At 41.0% G+C, this 26,711-nt stretch overlaps 2 protein-coding genes across 3 annotated transcripts; both read left to right on the top strand.

The window, feature by feature from the left end:
• The first annotated feature begins 1,284 nt into the window (after nt 1-1,284).
• On the top strand, nt 1,285-13,357 carry fam171b (family with sequence similarity 171 member B). Its single transcript, XM_030409876.1, has 8 exons — nt 1,285-1,765; nt 4,019-4,252; nt 6,023-6,115; nt 6,705-6,863; nt 7,107-7,277; nt 7,371-7,487; nt 7,581-7,704; nt 8,691-13,357. Exons 1-8 carry the CDS (start codon nt 1,540-1,542, stop codon nt 10,003-10,005), a joined length of 2,439 nt encoding a protein of 812 aa, XP_030265736.1. The 5' UTR covers nt 1,285-1,539; the 3' UTR covers nt 10,006-13,357.
• A 1,429-nt stretch (nt 13,358-14,786) lies between these two features.
• Nucleotides 14,787-24,417, top strand: LOC115577083 (calcitonin gene-related peptide type 1 receptor-like). 2 transcript variants are annotated; one of them, XM_030409878.1, is made up of 13 exons: nt 14,899-15,102; nt 18,340-18,415; nt 19,630-19,780; nt 19,874-19,984; nt 20,087-20,199; nt 20,287-20,378; nt 20,551-20,677; nt 20,759-20,912; nt 20,990-21,050; nt 21,142-21,208; nt 21,300-21,518; nt 21,703-21,744; nt 21,860-24,417. In XM_030409878.1, exons 2-13 carry the CDS (start codon nt 18,350-18,352, stop codon nt 22,064-22,066), a joined length of 1,410 nt encoding a protein of 469 aa, XP_030265738.1. In that variant the 5' UTR covers nt 14,899-15,102; nt 18,340-18,349; the 3' UTR covers nt 22,067-24,417. The 2 variants fall into 2 exon arrangements, with proteins under 2 accessions (XP_030265737.1, XP_030265738.1); XM_030409877.1 differs by having other exon boundaries at nt 14,787-15,102; nt 20,551-20,912.
• Nucleotides 24,418-26,711: the final 2,294 nt, after the last annotated feature.

Genomic DNA, 26,711 nt, shown 5'->3' with positions numbered 1-26,711 from the left:
CTGCTCAGAGTTATTTGCCCTGACTGCCACTACAACTGGTTGCTATCTCCCTCTTGGTTTACAATAACATAGGGACACTTTTAAGAGGTGTATGGATTCGATCCCCATATGATTCATTATTTCTAATTACCTAATCAATGTTTAAAACAAACACTTGATGCCTTCATTCTACTTGTCCTCACACTTAAACTCTAACAGGTTTGTTTGTGTGACTTGATTGGTGTATATCCACATTTTCCACAAAGCAGGAGATAAAAATAGTCATCCAGGGATCTCAGTTTACCGACAGGGGGCCACGCACACCCCGATGATGTAACAGCGTCTCCCGTCTTACCAAAGATGGGCCTGACCAGACAGAGCTCTCACTCTGCGGCATTTTCCCGGTACGGCAACGGTAAAAATTTCCAGCCACACACAACAAAAAATTTAAATTCCATGAATTGTTTCATCTATTATATCTGACACTTTTATTGCTGTTTTATTTCACACACTACTCAAAATTAGTTAGGAATATTTTTTTTGTTTATTTGATTGTTTATCCTGTTACATGATTGACTTTTACAGAAGAGTATGAGGGGTGAGAAAAACATGAGAAGAGGAGGGTTTTTTTCTTTTTCATGATGTACTTCAAGAAAAAAGTCAAAATGTTCAGATTATAGTTGAAATACAATTTCATGTGGCCACATCTTCCAAACTTGTATGGTCCTTCCCTCTGAACAGACATAGTTTAGGTTTTTTAAACTTTTTTTTTTTTTTTTTTTTACTTTTTGACTTTTTTCTTGAAGTGCATGATGAAAAAAGTCTTTTTGTCTGTAATACAAATTTTTATTTTGTGTTTTGTGACTATTTTTTGTTTTTGTGTTGAGTCAAATTATATATATATATATATATATATATATATATATATATATATATATATATATATATATATATACATATATATATAAAATTATACACAATTAAAATCTTAAAAAATGTGACTCAACATATATATTGTTCTCATTTTGTGTGTTTAAACAGGTCAGAAAAAATACACAATTTTGAGGTTTTAATGGGTCATTAAAAAAGTGGCTAAATGAAACTGGAAACTTTTCAGGTACATTAATCGATTCTTGCATTCAAATTACCACTTTTAAAAACATTCAAAAAAAACAATAAAAACAAGTGGTCAATACTTGTAAAGATTATGTTGCTAAATAAAACTTTTTTACATCAAAAATATAAAAACAGTGGGGGAAAAAAAATCTACTTCTGGGTTGGCCTACAAAAATAGGCTACGTCATCCCTGCAGCACTCGGAGTGACACATCTCTCCAGTGTGGACGATCTCGGGCCACACACACCCAGCCTCAGCACCAGCTCATCCTTTTTCTCCACCGGGTTTGTTCCCACCAACCTTTTCAAGACACCGTGAGAGGGATGAGGCCTTCGTGATCCGGACTCACACACACACACACACACACCGCTGGACCTGGTTCTCCTGCTCCCGAGCTCGTCCGCCGCGGTTCGGTATGTCTGTGAGCCTGCTCCCCCTCTCGCCATGCCCGCTGCTGAACGCCACCTGCCGCCGCCGCTGCTCCTCTTTCTCCCGTCGCTGCTTCTGATCTCCTGCCTGGATGGGGCGGTGAGAGGAGCGGAGGAGGAGGGCGGCGGCCTGCCCTCCTCCTCGCCCGGGGACAATGGCCTCACCGTCGCGTTCGGAGACCCGTCCAGCACCGACCCGACCGCTCCCGGGAGATCCATCAGCCCCTCGGCTCTGATCGCAGGTAAACATCACCAGAGACGATCTCTGCTGGAGCCTCATTGTTGTTAGAGAAAAATGGAAATGAGCTGCACTGTGACTCACAACCGAATCAGGTGCTGTGCGTCCAGTGTTTTGGGTAAATTCAGGTAATCTTCACCATATTTCTTTAAAATAATGCTGCATAATTTCATTGTTGTTGAGAATATATACATTTGAAAGAGGTTTGCTGCTGTTTTATTGAGGTTTTATGGGGAAAATGCTGCAAATATGTTCCTAAAATGCACAAAAATGTCACAAAACGCCGCGTTGCCTTCAATCTGATGCTCTCAACGTGATTGTCTTTAAAGGTGCACTATGTAGAAATTATAATCAGACGCCTGAACAAACTAAATCACCAAACTCTCTTTGTTTTCACCACTGAATAAACAAACTGACCTTAAAGGACAACACAGTGTTTATATGTGGCGGACCCTGCCACCTTGCTAGCTTCAAACAGCAAATTATTTCAGTTATGGAACACATAAATATGTCTGAGTTTGTGTTATTACCTTGTTAATATTGTATTGATTACAATTCTGAGTTTGAGACTATGTAGTGCTCCTTTAAGTACATATGTTTTGGGTAAATTGAGATAATTATAACAACATTACTTTAGATAATATTGGTTTTTTTTAGAATACATACATTAAAATGAAGTGTGCTACAGTTTTTTAGGAGTTTTATTTGAGGGAAAAATATGTAAAAATTAATATAAAACAATGTAAAATGCAGAAAAATGTCAGAAAATGCAGGGTTGCATGATTATTTTAAAGGTGCACTATGTAGATTTTTCAACCAGACAAGAAATATCTTCATTATCTGATTTTTTTAATGTATGAAAAAAATAAATAAATGAACTCTTTGTTTTCATGACTGAATAAACAAACTGACCCTAAATAACAACACAGTTTCATACTGTTTTGCTTTGTTTGCATGTGGCGGACCCTGCCACCTTTCCAGCTTCAAACAGAGTTCTGGGACCTCACTGTCCTCTGAGAACAGCTGAGTTTGTGTTATTACGTCATGATAATACCCCAAGTGTTTTTTTAATCACTACAAATAAGGAATTAATGCAAAAACAATGTGTGTATGTTGCCAATATATCAATATCAGGATTTGTTTACTTCCTTATATCGATACTGGCTCAAAAACGTCTATCTATGAACTATCCATCAGGCTCTGATGAGAGCGATAATTTTAAAGGAGCACTCTTCATTGACTGATTTCTTTTAAATGCATAAACAAACTTAAAAAAAAAAAAAAAAACTCTCTTTGTTTTCACGACTGAGTAAACTAAATACACAATCTGACCTTTATCTGTGGCGGACCCTGCCAACTTTCTAGCTTCAAACAGTATTCTGGGGACCATATTTTCTTGTTTATTCACTTATGGGAAAGATATAGCAAAAGATAACCTCAATAATAATGTAAATATTAAATTCCTGGGTTTGAAATCCATCTTAAAACTACACATTGCCCCTTTAATGCAACCTATTTATCTGAGTGGTAAAACCAGGTCGTTAAACGCTCTGTATTCTGTGTATTTGTCCGTCATAATGAAGCTAATATTTAATTACACCCTGCTGTATGTTTGCAGTTGTTTCCCTGAATGTATTGATGAGCTGTTGGACAGAACTCGCAGGCGGTCCGGCCGGCGCGCTAAGAGGATTAAGATGTATAATGTGGAAGGTTTGAGGGATTAGGCTGCTTATCGTTTTGGCCCGAGCAGGTGATGTATTAATGGGGAGGGGGGGCCGCTGTAATCCTGCTGATACAGAAGCTGAGCCGGTGCTCTTTTGATGGCGATGGCCTCTGTTTACATTTGGCGCGGGTTTAAAAAACACAATCGGACACCTTCTAGGAACGCAAGCTACCGTTTACAGACCAAAACATGAGCAGATATGAGGCTTAAAACAACCACTCGGGGCAAAACAGGACCTCGGATTGCGTTTTTGAGGCTGTTCATCTCTTAAAAACCCGATTTGATATGAAAAAATATCCTCTGATCAGTGGGAAAGACTTGTTCGAGTAGCTTTCCTTCTCTGCCACTTCACTCTCATTCCGCTGTGCCTGCCTCATCACTTTTTCATGGCGAGGGAAAGGTTACCGAGTTCTGCTGGGAGGAAGCAGCGGAGGCTCGTCTGCATATTGATAGAACTCATGCGGAGACACGTGTTTCCTCGAACGACGTCGAGCAAACAAAAGGGTCTAAATGTGGTGATTTCCCCCCTCCTAGAGTCCCAGTTCGCCCTGAAGGTCCTGGTGAGGGACATGGTGACCCGCCAGCCGCTGCCGGGCTCCACGGTGGACGTCTACGTGAACCACAGTCTGACGAGCTCGACCCAGACGGGAGCGAGAGGCGAGGTCCTGCTCCGGGTGGCATACAGTCCAAGCCTCAGTCTGACTCTGCTGGGACACATGCAGGGCTACGTCCCCAGCCCGCTGCCCTGGAGCACCACCAAGAGACCCAGTGAGTAACACCACGCGACGGCTATTTAAAGGCTTCGGGTATCCAAGCAAACACCGGCTCAGATTGTATCACGGCCCAAAAAACATTTCTCCATTTCCAGCATGAGTACAAGAAGCATGCAGTAGCGTTTGGTCCAATAATGACTGGAAAAAGAAAGAAAAAACATCTTACAACTTATACAACTTCTTCTTCTTCTTCTCTATTTTTATTGATGGATCTCAACCAGTGATCAAGGTGCAGACAGTCACCTCCTGGATTGATCGGCCAGGGTTTCACACATACTGATAACAAGCCAATAATGTAGACGATACAAACAGCGCATCCCGAGACGCAAATGTTTGACGCCTGCTACATTTCGATATCCAGCTGGTCGAGTGTTCAGCTCGGTCTTACATAATCGTAAATTGCAATCAAGAGAGTCTATTTTATATGCTGCTCTGGTTGTGTGGTTTTATTTGATCTGTTTGAGGTATTTCAATATTTGCTTCTGCGTCTAATTCTAATGTCTGAGTATCTGTCGCTCTCTGTTAGCAAAGTGGAGAAGCGGCACTTGAGAATGTGCATCCGTCGGACTAAAATACAACCCCGAGTCCTTCACGCAGACATCCGCAGTCCAGCAGCTTTAAACAACTACAACAAACCGAGTACAATCTGCTCACATGCGGCTGATAATAAAGAGATTAATACGTGTAAATTGTTACACAGAGCCGCTTTAAATGGTGCTAAAACTGCATAAAGAAGCTCGATTGTTCTCATCCTCTCTGCTGGACGCTAACCTGAGCAGCTCCGGGGTCACGGCTGACCCTGACCTCCCCTTGGAAGAAGGGATTTTCCAACAAGGATCGATCTGAGCATGAAGAACAAACACGACTGAGGCATTTAGCCGATACTCTCAGTCTTCATAAACAAACACCATCATAGCTGTGGACACATAAACAATACAGTGATGTAGTGGGAGGCTAGAACTGGAGGAAAAATGATTTTATTTGCTGTGTGTGAGCACTTAATTCCTGTCGTGCAGCTCCTCTGAGTTCACACAACTGCATTATTCATGCTCATTATAGATTAATGAAGTGTCTGAGACAACATACAACTTGAGGTTTGTTCGTGATGAAGCAATTTATGTTCCCTGCGTACAGTCGAGTGTAACCGGACGCCGCGTCCTGTAGTCGTTTTTATATTGATCCTCTCCACAGCAGCTCAGCCGAGTCGAGAGCTGCCTCAGCAAACTGTCTTTGTCCTGCGCCGAATCAGATGCAGAGAAGGGGGGTGGGGGCCACGCCGATCTCATGTTGGTGTGGGGAGAAGAAAAAAAAAAGGTGGGGGGTGCCTCGCTCTGGCTCTATTGTCTGTGGTCCCACTTCCTCCATCCGGTCGGAAGCAAAGTGGGAGCAGGTGTTAGGAGGGATAAAATCAGAGGGATGATAAAGAGTGTCATCTGTCGAGACCCGCTTGGCTCCGCATCATCAGAGGCGCCTCCCTTTTGTGCTGCCGAGCCAGACGGCTGAACCCTAAAACAGGCTTTTGATGCATAGCTGCCATCTGCTGGTGGTTTCGCAGGACTACAAGTCTCCATAAATGGCTTTTGTGTCCCAAAAAATACAAGAGAATGAGAGAAAAGTTGGACCTCTCGCCTCAAAATCACATGAAACGACGTAGTGAGTCATCATCACATCTGCCTTTTCTGAAAGGATCATTTATAGATGAAGTGAATGGGTTTATGTATCTATGACGGTGACTTTCTGAACTTTTGTTCGTCTCTTCCTGCAGTTTTCTCGGCTGTGACGCTGCTGCTGCTTCCTCACAGTCAGGGGAACATCTGGCTGTTTGAAGACTCGGTGCTCATCACCAGGAAGCTACCTGGTGAGGTTACACACTTTATAGTAATCCCAGTCAGTTCACCAGTTTTACTGACTCAGAATGGGTCTTTTAAGGGTCACTACATCCCCATAGTCCCTGTGCATGGGGCTGGGCAATATAGCTGAAAATTAATTTCGATAAAACTTTTCATTTCAGTCGATATCAAGAGTCACTGACCTCCTTTTAATGAAGACCAGAGGGAAAAACTTGAATTTATCCACCTTACCATCTTTTTTCTTTCAACACTTTTGTTTTATAATTAAAGAGTTAAAAACGTTCACGTTAAAAAGACTTTACGAGTTTGTTGTCTCTGTGACGTCATTGTACTTTCTAACAGATCTTGAAAATATTCAGCTTATGAAAAAGAAACTGTGGATGGTTAAGGAACAAATACGAAATGCCAACATTTACAGTCATTAATCATCTTGGTTAGGGCTGCACAATAAGGTAAAAAACATTTATACCGTGACCTTTTTTGCACCTGGGCCATATTGTGATTTTGATATTTGGATTAATCCCGTGAAGCTACGTTATATATTTAAACTTCCTGCATGATGCGTCCACGTTTTGATGACGCCATCTTTTTTTACAGACAGCACATCCCAACCCAAGGTGAAGTTCCCCAAGAACCTCCTCACGATGTCTGACAAGAGCAACGTCTCCTCGGTGACAGCATACCTGACCGTACCACAGCACCACCTAGCTAAAGACTGCAGCAACTGCACTCCAGGCGTCGTCATCAGCAAATCAGGTGAGCGTTAAACACAGCGAGGCCTCATTAATGATTAAAGATGTTTATTCTTAGTCTGGAGCACCTAATGTTTTAGTTTGGTCATACATTCTCATCTTGGAACAGAACATCTAATGAAATACACTAAATGGACAGATATTTTCCCAATTATTTAAAGATTTGTGAGATTTTTTGGACACGCGAGTCTGTATTTTGCATGATGCTGCTTATTTTTTTTCACTTAACTCTTCCCTCTGCATGCAGTGTTCAGAAGTGTGGAGCTGAAGCCGGTGGCGGCCGTCAACGTCCTGCTGTATTCTGGTTGGGAGGAGCTCCAGGTTCGAGGGCCCATTCAGATCAGCCTGCCCCTGGGACACAACACACGCCTCAGGGCCGCTGATACTGTACCAGCCTGGGCCTTCAACCTAAAGATTGGTGAGAATATAGATTCTGGAGAAGCCACTGAGTTACACTACAGAATAAGACAGCATCATGCTTATTGTGCTATTTTCTTTATGCCGTGTGAAGGTGCCTGGGAGAATCAGGGTTTGGGAATAGTGAAAAAATTCGGTAAAGAGCTGGTTTGGACGTACACTGCTTCCCATCTGGGCTCCTGGATCGCTGCACCCCTTCCCTCATCATACGGTACATACCTTACACGTCTACCTTCAGCTTTCTGACCTTCTGACATTTGTATTTGTAAGTGTTTTATTTCTATCTATAAATCTGACCGTTTAGATTTCCTGGGACATGAAAGCTCTTTGGATTTCTTATCGTACCACACGTACCTGTTGGTGGGAATTTTTGGAGCAACGCTTGCTATTGTGATTGGATTTCTTTCCCTGCTGCTGTGTCACTGCCGGTAAGAAATACTAACTCAGCGTATAGAGTATTTTTTGTTCTCATTATTTCTCATTACAAATGTCTGTTTTTCATATTTAAAATAGAATAGAATAGAATAGAATTACTTTATTGATCCCAGACTGGGAAATTATTTTGTCACAGCAGCAGTGGGTCTGCAAAAAATGCTGCTGTGACAAAAAAATTTCCTGTTTTATCTGTGCACTCCTATCCTTTCTTTTTCTGTTGGGATAAGATCATCAGGGTTAAGCAGCTATATCAAAATCCTTAACATCTGAAGCAGTCTTTGGACTTCCAATGAAACGGCTAGCACTGTGCTATTTGATTTGGCATTTTTACCCTTAGGAAGCTAGGGAGGGATATTGATTGGCATTTACAGTAGCCAATAACGTCTCGCCATCTCGCAGCTAGCAGTCTTATCAGCTGGTTCGTGAACATTGCCTCCAAGACCGATGAAGGCCAGTTTGATGACAGCACAGTGGAGGGGTTTTTTTGCCAAGTTTGGCTCCTGGCACCACGGGTCAGGAAATAAGATCACTAGCTGCCCCTTGCTGCTTACTGAGCTAACTAGCTAATGCCAGCCACAGTTAGCAATGGTTAGCAGGTACTTTGGTAACAAGTAAATCTAACCCTCTGTCAGGACACCACACAGAGTTGCAGTAAGAATTAGAGAAAAGGACTTCCTGTCATTGGGCTAATTACTGGTGAATACATGATGATCAGCGTGATTTTGAGTCTCATAGCCAACTTATGAAATACTAATGGTTTGGGAGTTTGGGTGGGGTTGGCCCGCCATCAAAAAGCGTTAGTATTTGATGAGTTGGCAGTAAGACTCAAAAAATCCAACTTTTCTTATGAATACGGCCTTTAAAGAAGGGGCTGAAAATAACAAATGCCCAAACTTGCCCTGAATTAGCCAAACATGTTTAGAAACAAACCTATGAAACTGCAGTCATTCTGATGACATTCTGTTTCTTTCACATATAGAAGTTGTAATCGAGAGCCGAGGAGAAGGAGGAGAGCACGCTTTTCCAAACTCACGGTGGTGAAGAAAGACCAGACCACCTCAACCCACATGGAGGAGGGTCTGTTGTTCCGCTCTGGCGAAAACAGCCTGGCTTCCTGCAGTGTCCAGTGTGAGCCCTCCACGCCGAGGCACAAGGCCAACTACAACATCTATGTGGAGGATCCAGGGAGTCGCCCGGCGGGTTCTTTTTATGAGAACATTGCTCCGGATCGAATCAAAGGTCCCCAGCTGTCTCACTACATCAACAGCGAAGAGGTGGCTCGTCTTCGGGAGAAGTCAGAGCAGAACAACATGAACTCTGACAACTTCTTTCAAGACAAGCTGGTCCATCTCTACAATCAGCCGGTGGCTATCATTCAGGCGCCAGAGCTTTTCAGTGCTCAGGAGCAGCAGCTGTCGGGCTGCAAGTCTGCTACTTTCCCCCGCAATGGAGTGGAGTATGATCCTCACTCTGAGCCTGCAAGTAAAGACAGCTACACCCAGACACTACCCAAAGTCCCTCACCACCACTCCCAAGGAGGAAGCAGCCCCCAGCCGAACAGCCAAGATGAGCCCCAGCCTCTGGAAACTCCTCCTCAAGGCCAAGGCCCTAATGCCGGAGTGTGGGGACGCTACAGTAACCTCCTCGAATCCTCGGTCTCTGTGCCTGGGACTCTTAACGAGGCGGCTGGGATGCAGGCCTTCAACAGCGGGCAAGGCTTACCCAGCGAGCTGCAAGGGATTTCAGAGCGTACCCTACTCGAACTGACCCGGGGCAAGCCCTTGTCATCCCACCCAAGAGCCTGGTTTGTCTCCTTGGATGGGAAACCAGCCGCCCAAGTTCGCCACTCTATTATTGAGCTCCAGAATCGCCACCGCCCGCCAAGCAGCAATGACACCAGCCTGGACTCTGGAGTAGACATGAACGAGCCACTGCAGAATATCCGCGAGACAGAGCGTGACAGGCCGTCGATCAGGGCCTCGTCCCTGCCCCACCACAGCCGAGGAGGGCGTTACGGTGAAGAGCAGGACCTGAGCAGTAGTGAGAGTGGCACCACGGCCACCTGTACACCAGAGGACCCTTCCCTGAGGAACATCCTAGATGGGAGCAGTGGGGCTATTCCCAACATTCCCGAAGAGCGAGACGGGATGGATACATCCAGTGCTCAGGAGGACAGCGAGTCGAGAGGAACGCCACCCCCACGCCGCCTGAGGAAGGTGAGGGAGAAGGGGAAGACGGAAAAGAGGAGTGCCAAGCATGTCCGCGAGGGTAGACCTCTGACCAAGCGAAGTTAGAGCATGGCTCATTACAAATTTCCAGCATTTTCACATTAATGTCCCATTAATCATTTATTGAGCTATTTCATCACATGGTGTCACACCAATGCTGAGCAACCTGGATTTGTTTTGACCACTTGTGCTCACACAGGCATTGTTGTTGTTGAGTTCTGTGATTGTACAACTTTGCCAAAGAATGCGTAAGCTAGCTCAAGAAATAAAGCAGGATCTATGTCATGTTCAAGCATTATGTAGCTGCTGTTAGACAAGTACGTGCACCATGTTCTCTCATTTTTCAAGAATCTGAAGATCACCAGCGAGATTCTTCACAGCAAAATGTCCGTGTGAACACGATATCTCATAGTCCCCAGTACTGGCATTAAAGAGGGTGCCTTCTTACTGCCTGTAATCGTGAAATATGATTACAAAAGACGTGGTAGTTGTCGATATTTAGTAAAATCTGGTGAGATTGCAGGATGGACACAGATACAGGTCTATGTGTAGTGCACTTAACCTCACCGTAAATGCCTGCTGTAAATTAAATAAGATATAGAAGCTTTCCCAGTTTGCAGTCCTGACATCTAGTTTGCCTCATTTAACTTAAAAAGTGACTCTGGGGTTCATGAAAACACTCAGTTAAGTTATCATTGGAATCAGCTTTTCAGACAGTTTTAAGGTTTTAACTCATGACACGAAATACTCCTTTATATCGGAGTGATAAACACAGATGTACATTGTAAAGCTAAGCTGCCATTTTGAAGTTATCGCACCTGATATTCAAGGTTTGAAGCCTATGATTATGTTAGAATGCATGAAAATGAATGTTTCCTTGTGTGTATGAAAATATTTTGTGTTTTACTGTAGAGCTAACATTACATCATTGTAGCAGTTAGATTACTCTGTGACTGAATGATTCATTTCATTGTCTCGTCTTGAATGAAGACTCAGTGTCGTGCTGCCAGCTGTAACTACTATTACAGGCCTTCTCTACTATGATCATGGGTGAATCCAATTTTAAATTCCACGCTATGACTCGGCGCAGAAACATGTCAAAGTTTTGTTTTATGGGATTCATTAGTGTGACTGGTGAGTGCGGGACAATAGTTTCTGATTGGTTGGAAGGGTGCTGGTAAAATTATTGGTAAGTTAATGGGGACATAACCTACTGCTTAGCCCCACAAGTTATCCATTATTATTATTTTCTTGTTTTAATAACATGCAGTACTATTTCTTGTAGTTTTTTTTTTCTTTACAACACGAATTTGGTGCCTTGGAGTTTTTCTTTCACAACCAAACGAGAAAATATATTACTTCCTGGTCAACATGACCATGGGATTACTTTCTTAGAACTGGGAGATATGACTGAAGAGAGAAATATAGTTTTAAACAGATTGTTCAATTTTAAAGTTTTAATCTTAATGGTGCTGAACATATGGCCTACAGAGTGTTTTTGGCTATTGGGGTGGCAAAGTCAGTTTGCAATTGGTCCAGACTGAAGTATCTCAACAACTGTTTGATGGATTGCCATCAGATTTCTTACATTCATGGTTCCCATTGGATGAACCCTTCTGACTTTGCTGATATTTGTTGCCTCTAACGCCACCATGAGGTTGACATTTGTGATTTTGTATGAACTGTTTCAATTAGATGGATTGCTCGTACTAACTTTGGTAATTCAGAGACTTTTCATTACCCACCATCAATAGACCAAAATTTCTATTTTTGACAAAATATGTACAAAACTACATTCCTATTAGACTCAGCCTTGGTGTTTAGTGCGCATTAATGTTAGCATGCTAACATGCTTAACTATGATGGTGAACAACGTCAACTTTGTTAGGCATATACCTGCTTAACATCACCCTTGACATTGTGAGTTTGTAAGGATTAGCATTAGCACTACTGTACAGCCTTGTTTAGCCATTAGCATAGGTGTTGACCGGGGCTGTCCAAAGTGTGGCCCATGGGCTGCCATAACATTCAGTCTAGCACTCCAGATGTTTCTATGCTTAGATAAAAAATTTAATTAATAACAAATAATTCTCCTATAGTTCACTGTTCATGCCGTTTTATTTTGTTGTGAGGTAAGATTCTCTAAAATACGTAGGATCCCTAATTGTCATTTACTTTTCATAGTAAGTGCATGGTCAAGTTAAGGGAACTTGGGATCCTTGCACTATTTAGCATCTTAACAGTACATTAGAATAAAATAGGTGTTCACTTTTGGCTCATGTCCCACCATGTTACGTTTCGGTTTTGACCCTCTGAGTGAAAAAACCTTTTGCCTTGTTTAGGTTTGACAATTTTTCAACAAATATGTACACAAGTATTTTACCGAGGTAAAATGTAAAACAACAAAGTCGCATGTATGCCTGTGTTTCATATTTGTCCTCTACTAACTGACATGGCAGCTTTTGTCTCAAGTCAAACAAAGCACACCACACTTTAATATGAGCCCACTTGTTACACTGGCACACAGCATTCCCAGACACATATTGACTTTTCAGTGTGTAAATAGTACTACAAAAAAGAACACAACACAACAGTAGTGATGTCATTATTCGCTCATGATAAGGTTTGGCAAAACACTCACCATGAATACCAGAAAGTGGTTCGACTAGCAATATTTACCATAAATTCAAATTTAAAAAGGAACTTTGCAGCCACAATTTTGCCATATTTAGTCTTCCGTATTGGTACTAATGTAAATTTTTCACTTCATTTTGTATGTATAAGGCTGGATTCTGTAGCTACATCCATGTGTTCTTTTGTATGTATATAGTAAGGCAACATTTTATGTATTACATGGCTGTGATTTAACTTATTTTGTGCTGTTTTTCTCATCTCAAAGCAAAAGGTCTGAGAGGTGTGTTCCAGTGAATGGCTGAATGACAAGGCGTCATACGAGAAATGTTATTGATAGTAATTTTTTTAAGGTTTAGCATAAAGAGTGTCTTTTCAAAATGGAGTGTGCAAGCCTGAGCTTTGTGATTTTTAAATGTAGCGACAATTTGAGCACTTAATCATTCAGTATGCTTACAAATGAAAACACTTCTCCTGCTAGTCATCGGCTTGAAAGTACAGTATATCCCAGCTTACACGGTGACGCGTGGAGTAGTCTGTGAACACTTTGTGCTGATACTTCTTGAAATCAAACCCACTGCCACTCCCGTTTTAAAGTGTTCTCGCTGAATGTATTTGTATTGATTTCAATGTGTTCTATAGTGTGCTCCTCCTGTGTCCAGCCATTGAACCTCATGGGCTTTTGTTTCTTCCAAAATGGGCACCTTTTGTGTTTACCTCTGTAATGATAGTAGTGTAATTAGTCTTGCCTTTTTGTGCACTAAATTAATAAACTTACTTGATACCATTTATTGTTTGGATTTTTTCTTTTTTTAAATAATTTTCCTGGCTTTAAAGTTTATATTTGATGATGTAAAAACTTTAAAGATGCAATGTCGCAACCAACTGCCACTGACTGTAATTTGCTAGTTAGCTCAGTTAGCTGTGCAGCTAACAGTCTGGACTGGGTGTTAGGATCACCAGGGAAGTGTTGGTGTTTACATCGCTACAGGAGGAGCTTAGCATGCTAACATCACATAGACATCTTAAAGTGAAATTGTTACTTTTTCATATTCTGTTTACAATTTCCATTATGTGTGAATATCAAAGATATATTAAATGAAAACAATTTACTTGTGTTGCATCGAGGCCACTGTAAGGTTCAAGTTTATCGGCATCGTTGTTTTTTGATCAAGGAGATAGTTTGTAATATTCAAAGCCTGGGTTAGGAGCATGGTTGATGTAGTACAAATGTTATTTCTCAAAGTAGCTTACATTTCGTGAAGCAAGTGGATGCTAAAGTTGGCAGCCCTCACACAGATCCAGCGGACACATTGCTTCCCTCTGGTTCCTCTGGTAGTCCGCCCACTCCTTCACACAGACGATGTGGACGTAGTTGAAGAGCACAGAACATTTTCCACATTATTTTTTCTGTGTTTGGAGGAAACATCCTCTTGTGTGAATATCAGGAGATTTGAATACCATTTCATAACATCCGCAAATCTGTGCTAGTGGTTTCCTCCGAACATGCCGCGTGTCAACAGCTGGATGTGCTGGACTGGGATGTATAGGGGTCATGTTCTGGCCAGTAGTGCGACAAGAGTTGACGAGAACATCTTACACCATCCTGACACACACGATGACACCGTTTACAGACTATACAGCAAATGTTTCAGAGTTATCCCTGAAATAAGCACGCGGCGAACGTCCTCGAGACATTTGAGGACATCATTTTGTGAGTTTTTCCACCATTTTCTGACATTTTATAGACTAAACAATAATAAAATGTATAAATAAACACTTCAGAGCAGACTTAATGTAGATATCTACAGTCATTATGTTATAAAACAAGCAGTGAGTAGTCAGATTAATACATTCTCCATTCAAAAAGTAATCCCTGGCTAGTAATTCAAGAAATGCCCTGTTGCCATGGAGCAGCAGAGGGCGCCGTTGCTAATGGCGCCCTCTGCTGCTCCATGGATATTACATTTTCAGAAGTAAACAGAGAAAAGTGGCATTTTTCTAATAACATAATGTATATTTCTTATATATTTGAAATACAGAACATGTTTTTACGTCAATCTGTAGAAATACCTGGATTATTAATCACATAAACACACCACATATGAACAAAATGCACTCTCTACATAAAAAATACATTCATAAAGTTGTAGGATTTTGCTTAAAATCAACACCCAGGACATTAAAGTCACTTTTTAATCATACGTATGTATTAAATAAATTTAAAAAAAGTGTTACAAATGATACAATTTAAAGGTTATCACTCGTGTTAATGGAGTGTAGGGATGTCCCACAAAAGGCAGGCGTGTGATGTCATCCATAGCCCCAGACTGGTTTTTATCTTTACAGCTCAGTGTCGCCTCTGACTCTGTGTGAAACACACACACACACACACACACACACACTCCGACGGACTACTCTTAAAGAAAAAACACAAAAACACTGCTTTTTCTTTTTCCCTGTAAAGGTCTAACTGAAGGATTATTCTACAAGAGGTGGCTGAGCTTTTATTATTCTCCGGCTGCTGCAAAGGTAAGTTTGTTTAAGAGTTTGTCAGCGTGTAGACTGTGATTACTGAAGAGCTGTGGTTACGGTGCTGAACACCGGTGAAGATTTAACTTTACAAATGTCAGATGTGGAACTTTAGGAGGTTTGTTGCAGGGGAAATATATTTTTGATAAGGTACAAACAATGTTTCCCTAAACTTTGCTGTTGGCAAGGTTGAAAAAAAGATGAAAATCCCACCAAAAATCTTTTTTATTCGATAGTTTTAAGAGTTCAAAAAGCATATATTATGATTTGTGTAATTTCCTATACACAACTGCTTTTTTACACAAGAAGTAAACAGTTAAAAACAAAAAGATGCTTCTGATTTGACGTGGTATAACCTCGACCCACCTGTTATTTAATCACACCTAACAAGAAAAGCCTGCTCACATGTTGGTCGTGAGGTGTTGAAAAGTGATTTCCCACACCAATATGTTTTTAATAAAGGATGGCGACGAGTGTAAACCCTGGTGTTGTGGGGCAGATGGCCCACACAGTCGGGGAGTAACTGCACTTTGATTTATTAAGTGTCGTTGGAGCGCGTCTCTGGGTGTGTTCGTGGAGATATTCATCTTGCAAACTGACAGATATTTCCTGAATTAGCAGTCGGGGGAGTTGGAAATTCATTAAAATTTGTTGGTCTGCGATACAAAATGTTTTTATTCCAAATAAAAAGTGAAGGCATGAGTGAGTGTCACTCTCTTGGGGATGGGGAGAGTTTCAGGAAGACTCATCGGTGACTGATTTGTCAGTTTTGTCAGCAGCTTTTCTTGCACTCGAGGGTATTCTTTGACATTTAAGTCATTGTGCAACACTTTTCTTCAACAATCAAGCCCCATGAGGTACATAATTACTTTATAAAATGTTTGGATAAGAGGCAGATTAAACTCCTGCTTTTGACTTAATGAAACTAAATATGTTATAATAAGTTAATGAGTTAAGTTTGCAAATATTAGTGTCTTCCCCTTTGTTAAAACCTCTTAAGAGATGCCTTTCTATGTTTTTAGGGATCAATAGCTCATACTTAGGTTCGTTTTAGATTCAATTTAATCATGATCAGGTGATTTTCATTAGGATTTATGGTATTTAGTGTTTCTTTTACTGTTTTTTTATGCTCTTTCGTATTGTTATCTTGTAACGTATTTGTCTAAATGCCTACAGGGATGTATGTTGCAAAGGCTACATGCTGTGGATTGTGGTAAAGCTCCATCTACGAAATATACGTTCAGTGAATGTTGTATTTTATGTTGTTTTTTTAATGAAAATACACTTGTAAGATGATGCTGTTGCCCAAAAATGGCATTTTCGTGTAATTTCCCTTCAAAACACGTAAAAACAACCTGTCTCTCGTTCCATTTAAACCAGAAAACCTTTGCTTACTAGACACATTTTACAACCCTGGTGCTGAAAAATTCAAAATAAAACACTCTTTATCTCACTAACTTTAAACAGCACCACGATGTTGTTTTTTATTACATAGTTTCGTGGAGTAAGGCGTTGCAGCTCATTACATAATAGTAGAACCACTTCTATAGTGTCTTGGGTGCATTAATAGTGAGTTACAATATGGTGATCGTGTTAAATGACCACATGCTCTCTGGTGCCTCGGAGTCATAAAACATTACAGTTGTGACTTAATTTAATATAAGTTCAAGTGTCTTACAGATCCTCTTGACTAGTTATAAACTGTGGTAAGTACTGATAATCTTATGACGAGTGTAGTCGTCATAGTGGTTGTGTAAACTCAATGGCTTTATCCTAAAGCTTGACGAAACCAATTGATCACATCAAGTTTTATAACGCTCCGAAAACAGAAACGTTTGACTTGTAATTCTCTGAATATCAGCATCCTTGATGAAAACCACGTATTATGATAGCAAAGATTCTTTTAGACACCTGACAACATGTTACACTTTACCTACTAGCAGATCTGTGCAACTCTTTACCTCAAACACACAATTATATCTTGATGGAGGATCATAACATACAAAAGGCTCGATCCGTTTCCAATTTATACCCTCAATACTCTACTTTCTATATGCACACAATTTGTTCACCCCACCAATGAAGTAAACAAATAAAAAACAACACTGCTTTATTACCTGGACACTAGCAGTGGTTTACAAGCTAACATTAGCATCCTGTGCTCCCTCCCTACTAGAAGTTAATCTGTATTATAAGCCATAAGTTAAACAAAGTCATTTCTAAAGTGTTTTATGACTTCTGGTATTAGAAAAAGTATTTGTACGAGGGTGAAGCTCGACATGGACCACTCATGTTTCACAAAATGAAATCATAAATCGTTATTATATCTTCAGTGCAGCAACTTCCTGAAATAAAAAGTGACAGGGACATAAATTTAAATGTCAATAAAACCTCCAGCCTATTTAAAATGCTGTGTCCATAGTTTCCACTGCGCTCACATTAACTGCCACACCTCTTTTAGGATTATCTTTAGTCTGGAAAAAAGCCCTTCATGGCAAAATCATTTCTGCTTCTGCTTTCAGCTTTACATATTTGTGTATTATCTGGATGTAGACTTAAGTTGCCCAATTTTAACTGCTTACCACTTGGAGCATCTGTTACGTACACACGCCGATATTGCCTTGGTTAAACCTTCTCAACATGCATAATAAGCATGCAGGAAGGAAGCTGTGGAGAACAGAGGAAGCAGGAGGCCAAAACTGTAAAACCCCCCCGACGTCCAAAAAAGGGTCCAGAGACCTGCCATCACAAATCAACAATATAGGTTTGGACATATAGTTGCGCTTTTGTTTACATGACTCTGGATTAGAGCAAAGGTTAAGGAACTGGACATTGTTTAAAGTGAGACTGACCCTACAGCCATTATCTTTAAGATAGGGAAAATCAACTACAGGGTCATTTAATATAGAAACATAATGATACATAAACAAATATACTAATTAAATGACAGGTTACCATTGTACAGTATGGGTGTGACAGCATGTGAACTGGTTTGGCTCCAGCTCCTTGTCAACACATCGTGTGTTGGATCACGTTTGCTGCCGCTGCAACTCCGGAAGCGTTTTTTTCTTATCGGGCTCTGGGGGGAAACTATTTGGGATGGTGCTAAAAGTTTTACCTGTTCCTCCGAATTGCACAAAAATAACTTCCAAGGAAACAGAACTAGGAGCAAACTGTCCAATTTGTCTATTGTCTTCTTGTGCAAAGTCTCACTCTGCTTTTTCTTTTTTACCTCAGAGTACCCCTGATGATCAGAGCGCAGATGGATCTGAGCTGCTTCGTGTTTCTTCTGGTCCTCTGTGTCCTCAATAAGGTATGCGAACTGTGCAGCACGTGAAATATGCTGTTTTTGGCTAAATATTCATCCACACATGATTTAAGAGAAGCATCTTTAATGTTTTTGTAGCTTCAGCATTGATTTTAAGATCATCCATCCATCATTAGATCAAGAATTTCAAATGTCTTGCCCAAAAAGTGTCCATAAAAACATAATGACACTAATAACAAGCCTGATCTTTTATTTTATGAAATGTATTGCATTTCCTGTATTTTGGCGATGCACTGGTAGCATTCTGTGTTCCTGTTTTTTAGCATATTTATAACCGTGACTACATTTTTACTTTATGCTGAGGTTAGCTTTTTGTCTAAAAAAAAGCATCTGTCAGTCGAGTCATGTCCTTTAAAACTGTTGTCATTATTGGTTGGATTCTCTTGACCTCCTGGTGAAGTCTTTAAAGGGGACGCGTGGGATTTAATGTTGGCCACTGCTCTTAACTATAGCTGCTGTTAGCTCTGTTCGCCGTGCAGCTAGAGGTTTAGACTAACAAGATGTTGTTGTTTTGTTGTTTAGGTTCTGCATTTCCTGCCTTTCAGCCGCAGCCTGGTTGCATTCTGTGTTTTAACACCTGTTCATTGAACATCTCTAACAAAAATTAGCTTAGCTTAGCATTTCCTGTTGAAAAATGAGGTGGCTGAATTCTCTAAGCCTCCTGATGAAGTCCTTAAAGGGGCACGCCAGGGATTTAATGTTGTATTTCTACAACACTGGAGAACTTAAAAGGTGCAAAATGTAAGAATTGACCCAACTGTCAAACTCATTATCAGCATATCACCAGAGTAACCGCTAACTGCTGCTAACTGTAGCTGCCGTAAGCTTGTTAGCTCAGTTAATAGTGCAGCAAGTGGGAGCGTGGGGACCAGGAGAGGATTGGTGTGTACACCTTTAACAAAGGTTTTTGGAGCTGAGATGGATCAGAGCTAGCTGGTTGGCATGCTAACACAAGACATAACTGTCAAACTGCCATTTCTTCACATTTTGGTGACAATTTCAGTTCATTTTTCACTGATTGAATTCAAATTTGTACTTGTCCAATTAAGAGAGACAGATTTCTAAAATGTGATGATCAAAAATCAGAGCAGCTGAAGATTTTACATTCTAATACAGGTTAAACTTGATCCTACACGTCCCACAATGCATCTTGAGAGCATGTCTCATTAGTATCATGTACGTCTGTGTATCTGTCTCAGCTGATAGTGGCGACGAGCCCTGAGGATGAGTACGAGGAGCATCCGAACCATCGGGGTGAACACCAGGCGACACAGAACCAGATCGCTCTGGCCCAGTACGAATGTTTCCAGAGGATGGTGAAAGAGTCCCACCGCAAGACAAAAACAATTGGTGAGAAGATGATGTCAAAAAGCAGTCGAGGATTTTTTTTTTTTTTGATGTTACTGTTTTGCATTACTTTGTGTGTCCTTTTGTTGTGAGCAGGGCCGGAGTGCAACAGAACCTGGGACGGGTGGCTGTGCTGGGAAGAAACTGAAGCCGGCGTAACAGCAGAGCAGAACTGTCCGGACTACTACGACGACTTTGACCCTCATGGTAAATATATTTCCCATCATGATTTCTGTCAAACCTGTAGCATTGTATTAACCATTGCCTTTCTTTTTATGCTTAATCTCAATTTATATTTCTTGTCGACAGTCCAGGCATTCAAAGTGTGCACAGAGACGGGTGAGTGGGGTCGCCACCCGGAGAGCAACAGGACGTGGACGGACTTCACCAACTGCAAAGCCAACCCCCCACATCACGGGAAGGTAAGGACCGATAAAGACGAGAGAATAAAAGATTCAATAAAAAGTCACCCTGGCTCCTGACGTTGTGTTATTTTTGTGTGTTCACAGACGGCAATGACTCACTTCTATTTGGTTATGATCGGTCAGGGCCTGTCGCTGGTTTCACTGCTCATATCATTAGGAATATTCTTCCATTTTAAGTAAGTAAGTTAAGTAAGTGCGCAAAATTGTTCATATATATATCGATCAAGCTAACTAACAAGTCTGTTTACTGTATTGGCAGATGGTAAGTTTAAATTTCATGGTTCAACTTTCATTTCATGACAAGATTGGGCGAATTAAATGTCAGATCATGTGTTGTATGTGCTTCAGGAGTCTGAGCTGTCAGAGGATAACACTCCACAAAAACCTCTTTGTGTCGTTCGTGCTGAACTCGATCATCACCGTCGTCTGGCTTACAACGATGTCCAAGAAACAGGGCCACACGAACGACGATTCTGTAAGCAGCCGACGTCCTCCTCTGCATTTAAACTTCCTTCGAAGCTGTGAAAGCTCACGTTGCTTCCTTCTTCCCGTCCAGGCGAGCTGCAAGCTGCTGACTTTCGTCCACCTGTACCTGCTGAGCTGTAACTACTTCTGGATGCTTTGTGAGGGGATCTACCTGCACACGTTGATCGTCGTGGCTGTGTTCGCAGAAAAGCAACACCTAATGTGGTATTACCTGCTGGGATGGGGTGAGCAAACTTTCATGCAAATATTTTATAACATGTTTAAACCTGAATCTCGTTAACGCTGTGATTGGATTGTGCAGGTTTTCCACTCGTGCCAGCGGTGCTACATTCGATAGCGCGCCAATGCTACTACAACGACAGGTGAGCATTCTCGATTTTCAAGATATCACTCTACTTAAATCACATGTTTTCTATACTGTATGATGAGGTGATCTGATCCATGTGTTCATAGATGTTGGGTCAGCTCAAATACAGCCTTGCTGTACATTATCCATGGTCCCATCTGCGCTGCGTTGGTGGTAAGCACCGAACAAAAGCGACACCACCACACTGGACTGTCTTTTGTTTTGCTTTTGTTTTTTATGAATGCAATATATTTTTTGATTCCAGGTGAATCTCTTCTTCCTGCTCAACATCGTCCGGGTTCTCATCACCAAGCTGAGGGTGACGCACCACGCCGAGTCCAGCCTCTACATGCGGGCTGTTAGAGCCACCCTCATCCTCATCCCTCTGCTAGGAATCCAGTTCGTCCTGCTCCCCTACAAGCCTCAGGACCACTGGGTGTTTGAGATCTACCTGTACATCATGGAGATCCTCATGCATTACCAGGTCAGTGGACATATATCCAACACAGCCAATAAAACAACGTTCTGCAAATGTCACACATATTTCTAGGATAAGAGCATGAACATGTGGCACTGTAAACTGTTTTTTGCAGGCTCTTGTGCAGCTGTTTGAGCTTAAAGGATTCCCCATCGTGTAATTTCTCTCTTTTTTTTTTTTTCCAACGCAGGGTCTCTTGGTTTCTACAATATTCTGCTTCTTCAACGGGGAGGTGAGTTATGAGCTAAATTTTGAATTTGTGACTAGTTTTAGGTTAGGAAAGCAGGGTTTCATTATGTTTTTGTTATGCTACCCTCCACCAATGTTCTTTGTGTTTCCTCTTGCAGGTCCAGAGTGTCCTGCGGAGACACTGGAATCAGCAGCGTATGCAGTTCGCCGGTACGTTCGCCAACGCTGACTTCTTCCGCTCGGCCTCCTACGTGGCGTCTTCGCTCACGGAGGTCCACCGCTGCTACAGCATCGAAAGCCACACCGAGCACATGAACGGCAAGAGCTACTCGGACATATTCAGATCAGACAGCCCTTTTGTGTGAAGGTGGCCCTTGATGATGCTTTGACTTCCCCAAAGATGTTACGAAGGTCGACGTCAGTATTTTCTTGGAGTTTAACTACTTGACCAACTTCTCTTTTTTCCAATCTCTCAGCCCAAAACACATCTTCCTTTTTTTAACTTTTTTTTCTCCACAAATATTACCAAAACATACGGCGATCGAGACCAAAGACTGTTTTCTTCATATGCAATTGCAACACAAGGAATTAAAGCTTTTTTGATCGTGTGGAATAAACTTGAAGATCCCTCGGTGAACAAGAAGCTGTTCTGTTGCTAACGGTCTTGCTAAGAGAGAAGTTGTGTTTTTCTTTTCTGGGCATTTTGAGAATATTGATGCATTTAAAAAATAGGTTGTTATCAACAAAGGTGTTGTGTCATAGAAAGGCACATAAAACCTGTTTAACCACCTCTCGAAATCTAGTTGTTGGCACATATCTCAGAACTTTTTGGGCAGAGCAGGAGCCATAGTCGCGCAGAGTTAGCTCACTGGCTAGCTTGAATAGCAAAAAAAGAAATGTTCAAATGGTAGGCAGTAAAGCCTCTTTCTGACGAGAAGGCCAAAATAAAAATGTACTTTTATTTCTTTTTAGTACTGTACAGAACTAGACATGTAAAATGTAAAAGCAAAACAAGTACAAATACACACAAAAATTAAGAAATAATCTGCTAGCTTGCTTTGCTAAACATCACTCCTGCTTTAGCTGGCCTACTCTTGAATTAAAGGCATAATCCTCAGAGGAGTTTTCTATTTATGTTTCAGTTCCTTCAACTAAGTTAAAAACACGAGTTTCCCAGTAAAATGCTGTCAGACACATAAGCTTACATTGTCTTAACAAATGTGGCTTCATGCTGGCTGCAGTATCTTTCATGCTAACGTTCCATTAGCCTCACTATGTGTTTTTTTGCTTCACATCTGATAATTCCAAAATGCTGGACAGATTATCGTGAGGTAGTCATGGAGGAAAATACGACTGAAAAGTGCATGTGATTGTACATATATTTGATTGTGTATGAATATGACATACGGTTTATCAAGAAATATGATGTATTTAGACAGCTTTTAGTGTACTACTTTATATCATTTTAAAGTCAGCTATGAACACGTCATTGTATGTCACTTGTGTTATATTTTATGTTACGTTCCCACAAACTGCAGCTGCTTAATTAACAGAAAAGACAATTCTGAATTCTTTAAAGGGTTTGGTGACCGAGAAAGAAAATCAGCAGGAACTGAGTAGCGTGACGTCTGTCACCTCCAGGTAGCGATGGAGCTAACTGTCCTGTCATAGAGCTGCTGGTTTCAGCCTTGTAACACGGGAAGTAGGCTTACAATAATGAATATTTGTTATAAAAAGTCATAGTTTGACGTCTGGCTTTTCTGCTGAGAGTTAGATGAGATAAAAATTAACACAACTCTGTTCATTATAAAGCTAACGCTAGCTAGCAGCCTGTTAGCTTGGACCCAAAACAGGGTCATACACAGCTAGCTAGCTTGACTCTGTCCAAACAAAATCCAACCAACTATTATGACTATTCTTTAAACGTGTAGCACTCAACCCTATATAAAACTAGCTAAAATGCTTTATTAGCCTACTTTCTTTCTGTGTTGGAATTTAAATAATCTTTAGAGATAGAAATAAAAACCCCTGAAGAGAATCCTGGACAGGACTGCAGTATCTGGATGTGCTCAATAGCAGATTGATTATTTATTGTATGCTACACTGGACAAATATATATGTGCTATTTTTTTAGAGGCTCTAACGTCTTATTATGGCATTATTTCTTAAAGAGTAGTTGGACACTGTAAAATACACTTATTTGCAGTTTTTGCTGAGAGTAAAATGAGAAGAAAGAGACCACTCCCATGACTGTGGAGTGAATATAAAGCTACAGCTACCACCCAGTTAGCCTAGCTTAGCATCTATCCTCTCATCTTAGTATCGGCAAGACAGCAATCAGCGTATTTTCTATAATGTCAACTTTTGTCTCGTGAAAACAAAAACGTAACTAGGAAGAACAGCCTTCTGTCTTTTCTGACTATAGTTTCATCCACTGAAGAAAGCCATGCAATATGGCTGAAAGGTTTTCAAAAAGATAGCAAGTGAGCCTTGAGTTTAGAATATATTATCCCTGATGTGTTTTCCCGACGTTTAAGCTGTTACCAGTGTGTTTTCTTATAATTCAAAAGACGTTTTAGTCACAGTCTGAATCTGATTTTTCAAATTTTGTGTAACATATTTTTGTCAATAAAATCCAGACAATGCTTGTTTATACTGAAGTAATAATGCTGTAAATAAAAACAAGCTGTTTCAAACCGAGAACCAGAAAAAAAAAGAAGAAAAAAAAAAGACTTGCTGTGTTTGTGTTGTTTTCCTTAATGTCCCCGTTTCCCTCCAAGACAAATGAAAGAAAATATGTAAGAGTGTTTTCTTTCCCACATTTAATTAAGGGTGGGATTTCCTTGTCTGACCTTAGAAAATGTCTCCCACTGAAATGAATATTGTTTCCAGACAAAGCCGGGCGTGTTTGCTGTCTGTTCCTCGTCCAAAACATATATGCGACCAGGTACAATTAGGAAGTCCCAAAGGAAGAGCACTATATCTATCATCGCAGTGCATCATTTATCAAACTCCGAGCAGAGGAGCTGTAAAAGCACTTAACATGCTGCTTTTTTCTTTCAAGTGTTAAGTGCATCCATCTGCGAACTTGGCGATCAGAAGCATGTGTGCATCGGGAGCGTGACCGTTTATCTCCGCGAGTAATATTTACGAGCTACTTGCATGACTTCCATAGTCATGACCTCACTCCACAGAGGACCCGGCGGTTTTTTGGACAGTGCATAGGGCATCGCAGAACTCCCAATCCCCGCCTGTGTTATTTTCTGCTGAGCGCTAAACATCTGGCTTTTTTTTCACAACGCAACTTCTAACTTGCATCCTGTTACATCGACATAAAAAGATGATATCCTGTGTGGTTTTCTGACGCCGCGCGTTTCCTTTACAGAGAGAGATGAGACTAATGTGGAGACTTGAATCTTGATTTTTGAGTTGTTTACCTATCACAACACTGCCCGACAGGCCCCACCTCCCTTTATTTACCTCAGTGGAAATCAGAGCAGTGGATGTATCGCAGGCTTCCTGTTTCTAAGAATACTTTGCCATTGAACTCTTGATCCGTCGGCTCTTGTGTGCTGGTAGCAAACACTTCCTCAGTCTCATGACTAACACTTGTTTACTGCCTCTAACTTCCGAATGCCTCCACTGAAACTTAAAGCAATTAGCCGATGTTTTGTGTTCTGGTCGTTAGCAGTTCTGTGTATTTTGGGGACATTTCCTCAGAACCGGACGGACTGGAAACATAATGGCCCACATGTTTCACAGACATCGTAAATAATAATACATTTGCTCGTCATCGCCACATAGTTTTAATTTGGCTTGAGGCACTAATCTGAGAAACTGACTTTTATGAACTTACGAAACAGGCAGTGACTCAATATTTCACTCAACTTTAGTACATAACTGATGACCTCCAATATTTTTACGAGACATCAGATGACGGTATTCACACGGCGGCCATTTTCCCCCAACACCACGCTCTGTTATGCTGCTGTGTTCAATTCTCACAAGTCGTATGAACGTTAATTCAACAAATTCTTGTCACTTTACAGCTTACCAATTGATCGGAAAAGATAATGGATAGGGAACATTTTGAGGCACGTTCAGCCATATTTCCAGGTGAAACAACGCATTTGATAACTAGCTAGATGATGTTTGCATTCAACAACCTGTGTGTTTCACTTCCAGCTTTAGACAAATGGCTCCTAAATGTGCCTCGATATTTCCTTGCTAAATGCATCAAAACAGTATCCTATCAAACAGTAATGCGATCGAATGCCAACATTGGCTTTGTCTAATAGAAGCTAATCAGTTATCAAACCTGTGGTTTTACCTTAAATTTTGGTCCAATGCCCCTCTGAATTTTCATTACCCAGTGTCTTTTCTCTTGCTGATCAATCAAAAGGGGGTTCAATGATTGTAGTTTTTAAGATTTCCTATGTTTATACGACCTGTAGCCTAGAACACAGCAGTACGACCTTTGCGCTTCAAACCCTGTGCATGATGTCAGAGGAAAATGGCCGCCATGCGAATATGGTTCTTTTGATTTTGTTGACATAATGTATGTGTGCTCACATGTTTTACAGGCTTAAGTAAAAGAAGACTTTTAATCCACATCCGGCTTGTTCACCTGCAAGATCACATGAGACCGACCGGCCGGACAACTGACGCAATAGTTGGTTTGCAAAACAAAAAACAATTATGTACGACGCACAGACGCTGCTCTGGGAAGCTCCAATGCACCTTTGTCATCCTCAAAGAGGGGTTTTGCAAGATTACAAGTGGGCAAATTCTTACCTTGGATTGGCATCTGACACTTTAGAGAAGTGTTGTCTTCACAGATTAATTGAGGTTTACACTGTACCGGGAAGACGTGTTGGCAAGCACTTTCCTAATAACATAGTTCAGTGCCTAATAATTGCCTTTTTTCAAGATAAACTGCGGGTGACTGGTCCAAAGAGAACATGTGCACTAATCAAGCTGTTTAATCACCATCTTGATATGAAACACCTG

The sequence above is a fragment of the Sparus aurata genome, chromosome 24, assembly GCF_900880675.1.
Source record: "Sparus aurata chromosome 24, fSpaAur1.1, whole genome shotgun sequence".
NCBI classification, from domain to species: domain Eukaryota; kingdom Metazoa; phylum Chordata; class Actinopteri; order Spariformes; family Sparidae; genus Sparus; species Sparus aurata.
The sequence above is the reverse complement of the archived record's forward strand: the minus strand, read 5'-3'. Positions and strand labels throughout refer to the sequence as shown.

Coding starts and splice junctions, on each gene's coding strand:
- fam171b (XM_030409876.1), top strand. CDS start 1,540: ATGCCCGCTGCTGAACGCCACCTGCCGCCGCCGCTGCTCCTCTTTCTC. Junction 1,766..4,018: donor CCCCTCGGCTCTGATCGCAG/GTAAACATCACC, acceptor CCCCCCTCCTAG/AGTCCCAGTTCGCCCTGAAG. Junction 6,864..7,106: donor CGTCGTCATCAGCAAATCAG/GTGAGCGTTAAA, acceptor CTCTGCATGCAG/TGTTCAGAAGTGTGGAGCTG.
- LOC115577083 (XM_030409877.1), top strand. CDS start 18,350: ATGATCAGAGCGCAGATGGATCTGAGCTGCTTCGTGTTTCTTCTGGTC. Junction 19,985..20,086: donor CGACGACTTTGACCCTCATG/GTAAATATATTT, acceptor TCTTGTCGACAG/TCCAGGCATTCAAAGTGTGC. Junction 20,379..20,550: donor GGAATATTCTTCCATTTTAA/GTAAGTAAGTTA, acceptor TATGTGCTTCAG/GAGTCTGAGCTGTCAGAGGA.